A 12194-nucleotide genomic window follows, 5' to 3' on the forward strand; every position below is an offset into this window, starting at 1 on the left:
CCTGTGTTCACAATGAGTGATTTCCAAATCCACAGTATGTGTCAAACCAGCAGGACTGACAAGCTGCTTCACCTGTCACCCGAAGCCTCCTTACAAAAGGATTTTCTCAAAATCTCATGATTTGAATGCAAATATGTAAAAAAAAAACTTTCATGATCAAGACTTACACCCTCTACCACCCTGTAAAACACTTTATTTAAACTCTTAGTTTTCCATTTGCTGCTTTCTATACACAAACAATTAAGGAAAGTATTTCCCTAAACTTAGTAAAATCCCATTTATCAATTTTGTGCCTATACATATTTTTCAGGAAATGTTTTGTCATATATATTGGTTATAATTTATAAAAATGTAACAATCTGTTTTGAAATCAAATGTTTTATATCTGGTTACAGTGATCTGTATAAATGGAGAATAATATGGTTCTATGGTTCAAAGACAAATAATCCTACAGACAGTGAAGGTACTGTACAAACCTATTCTCCCTTAAAGGCTGGGTGGGAATTTATGATTGAGCATGCAGTTAATCTCTCCAATTTTGTGAATGCCAGAGCCACTAAATGATTTCCTATTATTAACCCTTATTTCTGGATAGCTGCATGCATACAGTGTTTCAGTGTTATATAAACAAAGTTCATGGTACTGGAGACCTGTGGTCACAGATTCTAAAATACTTCATCTACTAAAATTATTTTAGTTAACTGCAGATACTGACTGGAAATACTGTACGTTTTAGTGCTGCTACCAGAGATCATTCACTGTTAGATGAATGAGTTTTAAAATATTTTCCAAACCTTCCTATACATTATTCTGAATTATTCTTATGCTCTTTTTGACTCATATTAACACTGTTAGGAATGAAAGTGGGTGTGTATTATGTGGAGTGTGGTCCTCTAATGTTCAGAGTAAGTGAGACCTCATTTCTTTTGGCTGTAGACTAAAAGCAAAGCGAACTCACAGCTTTATCTTTTCATGTGGGTTTATAGAAGGATATCCCATGGGTTTGTCTGAAATCCACAGAGATGTATATGTGCTTTGTGGAAGACTGGCATAATTAAAGTGGTGTGTTCAATACACCTCATAATGAGATTCAAGATTTGACAGTTGACTGTGATTTTTTTCTGCTTTAATGAGGACTTTGCTCTAAAGCTTCTGTAATCAGTTTTGCTCCTTCCTACACTGAGGTACAAACGAAAAGTTTGTTATGATGTCTGTCAATAAGGGAAAAATGGAATGAGCTCTCTCTTACTTCACTGAGATTACAATCTTTGCATATTATTGTGGCTTTTTCAGTACTTCAAAAAATTAAATCTATTTTCCATTAATGAGATTCCAGAAGCAAATGGAATTGCATTTTAATGCTAAATAATTGACAAAATGAGCTGTCACTGGTGATAGGAAAAATTGCTTGTTTGAACATTACTGAAGGGTGTTAGTCTAAGAAATCTTACAAATAAAATACTGTGATCTAGGTACCTTCAATACGTATGAGGATTTTGTGTAAGAATCCAAGCCATTGCATGCATTTTTACAATGAAGGCAGACAGTTTACAGTCAGGTCTATTAGAAACAATGTGACTGTACCCTGCAATTTACAGGACTTAATGATCAGCTTTAACACTTGTAGTGTGTAGCCTCCCATGCTCCACCTGTCAATCTTAGATGTGCACAATACACTATAGTGACGTTTTGTTGGTATTGTAAAGAAGATGAATTGCTGTGTGGTAATCACAAGAGTATTATAGGATTTGCTACGAGGTCACATTGAGGCACTCACCACACCTATGAGCCAGTGCTTTTAAGGAGTAACTTCTGTAAAAGCAGGTGGCGGGTTGCTTTAGGATACTGAGGCTTTGCAAAGCTATTATGATAGTAGAAAGAATTATAATTATATTAAATGAGGCAAAGGATTGTTGCAGGAGTATCACCCTTAGATTGCATGCAGAATGATTTAGTATGTTTTACTGTATGTTAAACAATTTCTGACAAGTCTTTTAAATTCTCATTTATTGTGTTTTCCTTCTGCTGCATAGGTGAATAGGTTTAATTACATAAGAGCTATTTAAAAAAAGATGGATTGGCCTCAGTGGTGTTCTTTAGGATCACTGTGTTTCTGTTAAGTGAATATTGGGGAAGAGTAACAGTGTCTGGAAAACGTTGGACTGCTTTGACTTGGTTTAAGGCCCTTGTAAGGAGGAGATGCTGCGGTTGTCAGACAGAAGGACCACCCAGCTGTGGCTTGGGTATAGTACATTTATTGTAGAGGTCAGGGAGATACAGGAGCTGTTTCTCCCAGAGGATGACCAAATGAACCACAATGAGTATAGTTCTGTTTATTATATATTAGAAACCTAAAACAAATCTAATAACTATTTCTCTGCACAGTTTTAAAATGGTTTCAGTTGAAAGGTACTAAAAAGCTAACATAAGACAACTTGGTACGTCAGTAGTTCAGCATGAATAGTTCTATATTGCTGACCTGTGTTTTTATATCAATATAAAATAGTTACAATATCAAAAACCCATTTGAATATCGCCTTCCTAAAAACCTGTATGGGCTATTGAAGGAATCTCTTACCTGGTGAGGGAAAAAGGAGTCTATTAATCTTTATTTTAAAAAAATAAACTTGGTTCCATCAGTGGAGGAATGAGCATTTGCTGAGCAGTTCTGTCTACATAACAAATCGTTCCAAACAAGTCCGAAAAATCAACTGGTCCATCGAGTCCAAAAAGTAAAAAGCAAAACATCAGTTTTTCAAAGCCTGTCCTCTCCAGTAAAAAGCATGCTGTTTATAAATGTTTGTGAAGTACATTTTAGGCTTGTAAATATGTCAAGTAGAAGACTGGAATGATGAAACATGATTTGAAAGCCCAAGCAAATCTTGCAACCATGTGATATCACTCGTGGATTTTGGGGGGAAATATTTCATATTGTTTTTATAGGGAGGGCATTTGGGGAATGGAGGTTGTGTCTGTGGGAGTGGGTCTTATTTCAAGTTGTTTTCATAAAGTTAGCAGCGCTAAATCTTTTCACTAAGTTAGAAGGCAGTTGATAGATATCAGTGATAGTTATATTAAATAAATTATTTAATTATTAAAGAGCTAGGGCATTCTGTACATGGTGCCTTACTTTTTCCTGTGCTAGTGTACAATTTTATGTCTTAGTGCTGTGAATATACGGTATGTCCATAGGCTGGAAATGTAGAGATGTCAGTAAGAATTTATCTGGAATATTGTGGACAGTTTTGGCCACTTACAAGACAATATGGCTATTCTTGAATCAGTTCAGAGTACAGCAACCAGGTAATCTTTTTAGTTTTGAGCAAAGATTTTAACGAGAGATTTTAATTCAACCAACCTCTTTCAAAATTCTAAGAGCATTGACAAATTCAGAATCAAAAGTAAAACATGAACCAGAGGACACAAGTGGAAACTATAGCAAATTACATTTAAAACTAAGAACAGTGGGCAGTTTTTAGTACAAAGGGTTGTGGGAGTCATCAAGAAGCTATCCAGCCATATTTCAAAGCTGATACCCTGGCTTCTTTTAAGAAACAGCTAAATGACATCTTTGGCTCAATTAACATTTTCTCATTTGTAACCTTTCTTATGATTTTTTAAGTAAATGCCTTTATCCATGCACAGCATTTGTATTCTATAATACACATCTTTGTTTGTTTTCCAGACCTGTTGGCCATGACAGAATACACTTCTCTTCTTCAGCTGCTCTGTCCAGATTTCCCAGTAGAAGTGGTGCAAAATGCAGCAAGGTCAGTGATATAAGTCCTGCAATGTTCTGCAGTTTTAATTTAAATGTGGTAGTTATTAGTCAAAAAGTCATGGTTCTCATTTAACTATTGTAAATTTCTGTTTATACACATTACTACATGCTCAATCTATGCATGTAAAATTAAAGTAACGTTTAAGAGCTAAAACGCAAAAAATATCTGAATCTCAGAGTAAAATCATTTTAGTTTTGGTTAACACTGCGGTGTGTAATTCATTATAATCAGATTCCAACAGACATTGTATTGTGATGATAGCTTTGATGCTTCTGTTATGAACTCCTTTACCTAACACAGGGTGGAAGTACTTAGCTACAGTAATTCTGTATATCTTCTTTCTAAGAAATGAGACACGGGTACATTTATTCTGATGGTACGTAAGGCCAGGAATTTGCTTTAACTCCATGTACCGGTTAATTACAGACAACTTCATAAAACCCAGATCTTAAACAGGGAGTTTAAAAAGTACAGTATGAACCTAAGCCTGTATTTTAGATTAAAGTAAAATGTAACCTAATATTTTGAATCTTGTGTGGTCTTAAGTCCAGGTTTTAAAAGATTGTGTAAGTCTGTTAGGGCAATATGAAAACACTATGTTTTCTCTGATTACCTATTTTACTAATTTGCATGTCTTATTTTTGTGTTGACTTGGGGCAGTGAAGGACTAAATGAGTGAATGGCATTGAAATTGTGTACTGAGAGAAAATTTATTGTGGATCCTTGTTTTAAGTTCACATCTTTTTCGATTTGCAGAATAAGCAATATACATTTAGAGAGGAAAGGCAAAACTCATAAATGAGAAAGCCCATAAATCTGCTATGCTTGGCATAATCACAGCCATAAAGCAATTATGGAAACAATTCTGAACACCGGCTTGATACTGGAGAAGCCATTTTGTCCCATTTGTAGCCTGTGAGTCAGTTTGCCCCTGTGCACCAGCTGGGCACTTGTCTTGGATGGGAATTTGGCTTAGACACTGCTTGGCCTCTTTGTATTAGGGGAAATATAAAAGATATGCAAGAAAAAAACTATGAATATTTTTTAAAACTTAATGAACAAGAAAGTAATAAGCACTTTAGTATGTCCCACAGTGAAACAGCTTAATTATTTTTACCTACTGTAGGTATCTAATTAATTTCTTTCTTAATCAGTTATGATTTTTAAAGGCAAACACAAGGTTCAATGATCTGTCAAGAGATGGACCTCTAGGTGATGAATAAGGTTAAATGACCTGCAGTGTAAGACTAAGATTCTCTGACAAGGACGGTGTAATATTTCTGATCGTTATCACTGAGATGGGTGTAGGCGGTCATTGTATAACTGCACCAACATAAAGATTTTCAAAAAGAGACAAATGTATTTTGACTTTTGATGTTTTTTCTTTGTGTGTTTGTAGAAAGGACATTCATAATCACAGTTGTATGATTTTTTAATAATTAATATTTTGTTATTTAAGAATGCAAAAATTATGAATGATCTTAGAATACAACATTGAAACACTAATGTTTTAGTACCACTAGCATTGCTTGAAATGTAATCTGATCTCTGAACACAAAGGAATTTCTTTATCCTTTGTATTGGGAGGAATTCTTCTGTTTTTGGTGAACGCACTAGAAAAAAAAAACTTTCTTTATATTTATCACAGGTGCACTGCTGTAAGGAGAAAGTGCATGCTGGCTTCTTTGCAGATTTGCTTCTGAATGAGTTTGTTTATTTTAAATATTTCTATTAACCTGAGGGGGATATTTGTTCTTCCTGTCATTGCAAGATCCTGTTTCATCTACACATTGAAGATTGGCATAGCAGCATACTGTATGTAATGGTAAAAGTAGAGAACTTCATTATACCAGCAGAACTGTACTGTGACAAAGTGTACTTTGTCTATTTGAGTCTCCAATGCCAAATCATCCACTGCAGTGGATATAAGGATATAAGTGTTATTAATTTAATTGGATATTAGAAGTTCAGAATCTTCTTAAAAAGAGAATTTAAGAGGGATTAAATTCTCTTTAAATTCTGTTTTAAAAAATCTAACATTAGTCAATATTTCTTCTAAATTCAGAATGTAGTTATTTTCCTATGACTGAAGAGCAATTATTTCAACTATAAAATGTAAGAACTTTGTTTCTTCTGATTTACATACAGTAACTGTTAAAATGTACCTTTTGAAACTTGGATTAAACTGTATTGCTCATTGAGCAATATTGCTTTAGAGCAAAACCGCTATAGCTTCAGTTTCAATTGTTCTTAAATTAATCAATAATATTTAAATAATTTTAAATCAGTGTCCCACAAATATCTTTATTCTGGAATGTCTATTTGTCTGTGGGGACTTTGCCTTAAAAGTTTTAATTCATTTTAGATTTGTCTCACATGAATAAGACCGTCAAAATTAATTCTTTGCAAGAAGTGCTTATGTAGACAAGTTCAAGATTGTAAAAATGCATTGGATACAATTGGATAAAAAAAGTCTGCTGTAAACAAGCTGTTTATACAGCGTTTCACACTTTTACACTTCTTGGCATCTGATCTGTAGAACAGTAGCAGTTCAATAAACGCATACCTGTAACTGGGCCATATGGTAGTGTTTAGTACTCTTTATTGATTGTCTTTATAATCATCAATACATCAATTTCAATAAATCTTTAGCAGTTTACAGTTAAAAATTGTTATATGGTCATAACAGAATAAATGTATGCAAATATATACTCCAGTCCTTTGATAATTACAATGTTTCCTGGAAGTTGCAGTTTTTTTTGGCAATGTGTACATCAGTTTTCCTTGGCACTTGCGTTTAAATGTGGATTTCAGCTTAGCTTGAATACATTCTGGAGTCAATACAGCCTTTATAGATCAACTTAATTGTTCCACCAATCAGCGTTTAAAAGGGTTCAGTAGTGTGTTTTGCTTTTATCATGCAAAGCAAGGCTTGTTCCATTCTGTCCCTGTAAATCACAAGCACTTCATTAAACGATAATAAATCCTGGAAATGGTTCTTGTCTTTTCGACTGCATGCCGCAAGTTCCACTTCTGTATGATGAAAACAGCTTTAGCATGTGCCTTCCCCTTTATGTATTCTCATTGTCCATAGTCTTAATTATTCTGGCTACTAAAGTCAATCACAACTGAAACTGGCTCCACATTTAAAATGCAAATCTTTTCTGTCGCTATATATCAGATATATTTTTACATGGGTCTGTGCTACATAACCAAATTTGGTATTTATCAAAAATATTGTATTGAATCCATGCCATTACTCACCTTTTGTTTAGTTTTAGTTTATTGTTATCTGTACAAGGTAGCAAACTTTAAGATAGCAACACCCTGTATAAATACCCAGCCCCATAACTAATGCATGTTTCTACAAATAAAGGATTGTGCTGATGGATGATGCTATGGACTGCCTGATGTCGTTTGCTGACTTTCTCTATGCATTTCAAATTCAGTTCTACTATGAGGGTAAGTATAACATTTGTAGCATAATAGTCTGCATACAGTGCAGAAAATTATGTGTTAAGACTTTTTCTGCTTAGGTCTCTATTTCTTTTGCTTTATAATGAAGGTAAAAATATTCTGTATAAAAAGCTTAGATTTTCATAACATTTCACATGTATTGGAAACATAAATGATAACATTAAATTTAAACTATAAACTTTATTTTATAGAAATATTGTTCTTTTTAACTATATCTGTACTATCTAAAGACAACAGAATTAAGAATAAAAGAATATAAGAAAGTACACGGTTCAGGATCTCAAGTTAGATATTTCCAAGCTTGTAGAAAACTTTATCAAAGCATCTTTTATCTTATCCACTCTTCTTTTGCTTCTTCTGTTTCTGGTGTGAAATAGGCCTGTATGTGTCAGTTCTTTTTTTTCATCCTACACCTACAGTGTACTTAAACTGTAAACTTTCATATATTTTTCAGTCATTCTAAGTTACGAAAAAAATTCTGACCCAATTAGATGGACCCCTGGTGATGTGCTCTCTTTAATCATTTTGAGTAGTTGCCATCCTAAGACATCTTTTGCATTTCAATGAACTTCACATTTGCCATTTTTTATCTATAACTTCAAATACATAAAATATAAAAAATATACACAATCTGAAAAGAATCTCTCTGCTTTTCAGAATACATGTTCAGCTACTCTTGACCATTGTTAATCTTCACCGAAGTTCTAAGCTCTCTGAGAAACCAATAGAAGCTGCAACATATTTCTTTTGCTATGAATCTAAAGATGTCTTTCCAATAAATGCTAGCTGTGTCAGTAAACAGAAGTTCTCAAAAACAGGTGGACAGAATAAATACATGGAGATTTAGAAAACCACAAGTGTCTACACATTGAATATTCTCCCTGAAATTCCTTGAGTTATTTCTGCGAGATTTGGAATTCTGTTTAGTTTGGATATAAATGTACACAGTGTTTCTCTCAAACCTACTGCAGCTGACAGGCCCTGCTGTCTGTCCCAGGTTCCACAGAGTGATTATTAACAACCTCCCACTGCATTAAACTTACAAAGGAAATATACTCAGCATGTCAAAATGCTCTCTTCCATTTGTCGATTTAACCTTGTGAGTATTTCAGGAGTATCTCATTTTTTGTCCATGTTTTAATGCTCGCCAAGAAGGAGAACACACTTAAGAGTGAGCCGGAATAAGCAAAGCTGCATCCTGACTATATAACAGGATAAAAGCACAAGCAGTGGCCTCATGAGCAGGTCTGATCCTTTAGAAACAGGCTTGACTTACTTTCTTTTGCTGGGGACTAGTGTTTAAATCCCATTGCTACTCACTTCTTTCATCTCAAATGTTGCGGTAACGTGAGGAAGGTCCGTCTTAAACTCTCTGCTTATTAGATTTGTTACACTTATGAGGCTTGTTGAAGAAGGAGCTTGCTGTACAGAAGCATCATGAGCAGAACTGGCCAGATTAGCCAACATTTTCCATACTGAAAAAAGAAGCTGGAAATATGCTTCAGAGTAGCAAAGTGTTATTAGTGGCCTATTTCTAAAAAGGAAACTCTTAAAAAAAAACCCTGTGGCATGCTTTAAAAATGCTTTGAAATCTTAAAGACCATTCAAATTGTAGTTAGTCTCGTTGAAGATGTGACTTTGTTTTCACTTTCAAAGTATGAATGAAACCTTGATCCAAATCCCGGAATTCATGTTGGTCAAACTGTAGCTCAAAGGGTTATTGTTTAAGTTTTCCTCTTAAGTATACTGTATGTATTTACCAATAAAAGTCTCTTGACAGTAGATAAGTTTATATTTTTGTGTTCAAAATGCAGAAGTAAATGTTTAGATATTAAGGTACGCTCTCTACTGAAAATAAATCAAACCAGACAATAAGTTTTTGGTCTGTGTACTGTTTCAGAACACTAAAATGAATTTGTATTTTTTTTAAACATATGAACCTTGCCGGTCCAACAAAATTATGATTACCTGGACATATATCAAACACACATCTGCAGACCTTTTAGGTCAGATCAGTGAAAGGATAGTCTTGTTCTGCTGCTTTTCATGATGACAGTCATACAGTAGTATCTTTCAAGATTTTGAAAACTGAACTTTTACAATTAAAAAAATGTGTGTGTCTTGGCAGGATGAAAACAAGCTGGAAGTAGAAAAAAACCTTTCAAGATCCCTAAGATGAATACAAAAGGGCAGTTTGATTATAGTGTCTTATACAAATGTCTTGCCAAAATTCTCATTTAACTCCAATGCATGTTGTGTTTTTCTGTCAGGTATACCAGCCTATTAAAAGTTCCTTATATGATCTGTTAAATTCTAGAATTTCTCGAGAGTATTGCAGCGATATACCAAGATTTGCTGTCTGGGAAAAGCCCTAATACTGTGATCGTCCCAACCTCTACTTCAGTAGAACAGCTTCCCCATGTGGCTACTACTGAGACTACACCTCAGGATGTGGTGGACTCTCTTACTTTTTTTGGATGTATAGAAGCTCTCTGTGAGAGATACAAGCATAGGTAAGAATTCTTCAAAATCAAATTGTTTTATAAATAAAATCTTAAAATGTATAGTAGACATTAAAACGTAATCCTGTATTTCTGCTTTTATCCTTTTATTTCATGTTTTTCCCTACTTTAATTGTTAAAAGATGTGACCAAGAACAGTAAAAGTAGAAACAGTTCAGAATAATACTTGGTACATACAATAAAATCTAGAAGAATTAACAACTTACTCATGCTTGAAATTTAGATTTAGTTTTTAAGTGTTACAGCACATCTAACCGGTTAATAGGAGGCCGGGTAAAGTTTTTGAATGCAAACACACCTGTCACTTACTATGAAGGTCTTTGTACCAGTACTTCTTGACAAAAGAACTTTGATTTTCAAAGCCTGTTTTTTCCTTTTGATCTTTTGAAGTTCATTGTATCTTTTGAAAAGCACATTATTCTCTCGAAACAGTTAAATATTCTTTTACCTTAGGTTAAGCCATATCTATTTGTATTTTATAGGCTATACTCTGCTTATCAGACCATAAAACTTTAAAGTAGTGGCAATGTTTGCTAGGTTTTGAGCCATCTGAAGTTTGCCTTTTGTACAGTTATGAATTAGATACAGCCCTGCTATACAATAGTCTTTTCTATTGCCTTCAGACTGGAATTCATGATTAACAAAATGACCCATCAGATTTTTTTCTTCCATCAAACTACTTTATTATCCTTTACATACATCTGGCATAAGTGTGTAAACAAAAGCAGGTGTGATTAGATGAAAAATGTAGTTTTACTTGTGGGGACTTCAAAGTAATAGGCTAATTATTTTTTATAGTCTCTTGTTCTTGATTGCATCTGCTTAGCACAAGGAAATTATAGGTTTAAAGTTTAAATTGAGTTAAAGTAGTTAAAAGGGGGAAAATAAAGTGAATCTGTATATTTTATCCAGTAGCCTGCTTTCTATATCAGTTTAGATAAAGGACTTGAAGTGTCTGTTCTTTAATATTGTAATAACAGTTAAAAGCACACTATACCATGGCCAAATGTATATACACTTACTGTATATACATTAATTCAGAAAAAGAATTGTCAGACTGCCTTGTTCAAGATAAATTAACATAATAGAATGTAACATGTAGCTGTTCTGTTACTACAAGGATTTTACCATGAATGGCTAATCTACAGTAGTTCCTCTGTGTGAAATATTGCTTTTTGTGCTCAGTCTCTTCTGCTTATATTTATCATTCTTATTTTACTAAAGGACACATCACACCTTTTCACACCAAAAGACTTAAAGATGACCTTTGTAATGGTCATCTTTTACTACCGTTTCATGTCTTTAACAGCCACCCATCAACATCATCTATCAAGGAGATCCTTCAGCAGGTGCAGCGCGTGTCCTTCTATGGGTTTCTGATTGCTCTTGCAAAGCATGAGGGAATTAATTGTGAAATTGGTAAGTATACCAGCTACAAAAGCCACTCATGGCTGGACCTTATGGGACGAATGAAAGATCTGACAGCTATCAAAATGACACTTGTATTTACCAGACCAGAAATATAGGCCAAAATGTACACAAGTGGTTTAACCCACATAAAACAACTGTTTCTCAGTTATTAGACTCAAAGACTCCCAGAATCTTTATTGGCAGGCTTTTAAAGGCTGGAGACTGCCCCCTAAACAGCAAATTGCATTTGCCCAACCAATTAGAACGTGGGATGCACCTACATTCTCATGTTCCTCAGTTAGCACTTTTTAGACCAAACAATTAGGTAATCACACCCATGTGAGAATGTGTCTTCAAACTCATTATCAATCAAGGATTATTCACCTAGTCTGTCTATTTACAATGATCAGAGGTCTTTAATGGCCTTCAGTGGCAGGTTGGTTTTAATTTCAGTTGGCCACAAACTTGTATTAAAAATGTTCCTCCATATAGCTTTGAAAACACCTTTTACTGGGTTATCAATTAATGTTGTGCAGACAGAGATGAAAATGGCACTACCAAAAACACTCATAATAAGCATTCTTAGTGGTATGCAAATCCATCGGTTAAATTAGACCAAGTAATTGAAACAATAATCCTAAGTGAGACCAGAACTGAAACCCAACACCTGGCATGCTAATTTCCAAACCTTTTCTTCAAATTAAGAACTGAAGTGATTCAAAATATTTATCCTTAATAAAATCCTGATTCGCCATTCTACATTTAAAAACTAAATAATTCTGATCAGATGCCAGTTCAATTCAGAGGCAGACCTTGAAGTTGTGACTAATATGCTGTTTGTTACTGTTTCTATTTGGGGAAAAAAAAACTTAAGCAGGCTGCTTTGAGTTGCTGGTGAAAAAAAAAGACAGGAATGCCTGTTTTTGGCAATAAAACGGTTTCATTGTCTCAGTGTTAATGCCTTCTCCATCTACACAAAAGCCATTTAGATATAATTTATGTA

General features: G+C 34.2%; 1 protein-coding gene across 3 annotated transcripts in view; it reads left to right on the top strand.

Moving 5' to 3' along the window:
• cstpp1 (centriolar satellite-associated tubulin polyglutamylase complex regulator 1) overlaps positions 1–12194 on the top strand; it is a 54527-nt gene that overhangs the window by 34626 nt on the left and 7707 nt on the right. For all 3 annotated transcript variants that reach the window (XM_088611215.1, XM_088611214.1, XM_088611216.1), the window contains exons 4-7: positions 3686–3770; positions 7159–7244; positions 9577–9772; positions 11091–11200. In XM_088611215.1, the coding sequence (XP_088467341.1) occupies positions 3686–3770; positions 7159–7244; positions 9577–9772; positions 11091–11200 (477 nt within the window). The remainder of the gene's footprint in view (positions 1–3685; positions 3771–7158; positions 7245–9576; positions 9773–11090; positions 11201–12194) is intronic.

This window comes from Lepisosteus platostomus, chromosome 18 (assembly GCF_059453375.1).
Source record: "Lepisosteus platostomus isolate fLepPlt1 chromosome 18, fLepPlt1.hap1, whole genome shotgun sequence".
Taxonomy (NCBI): domain Eukaryota; kingdom Metazoa; phylum Chordata; class Actinopteri; order Semionotiformes; family Lepisosteidae; genus Lepisosteus; species Lepisosteus platostomus.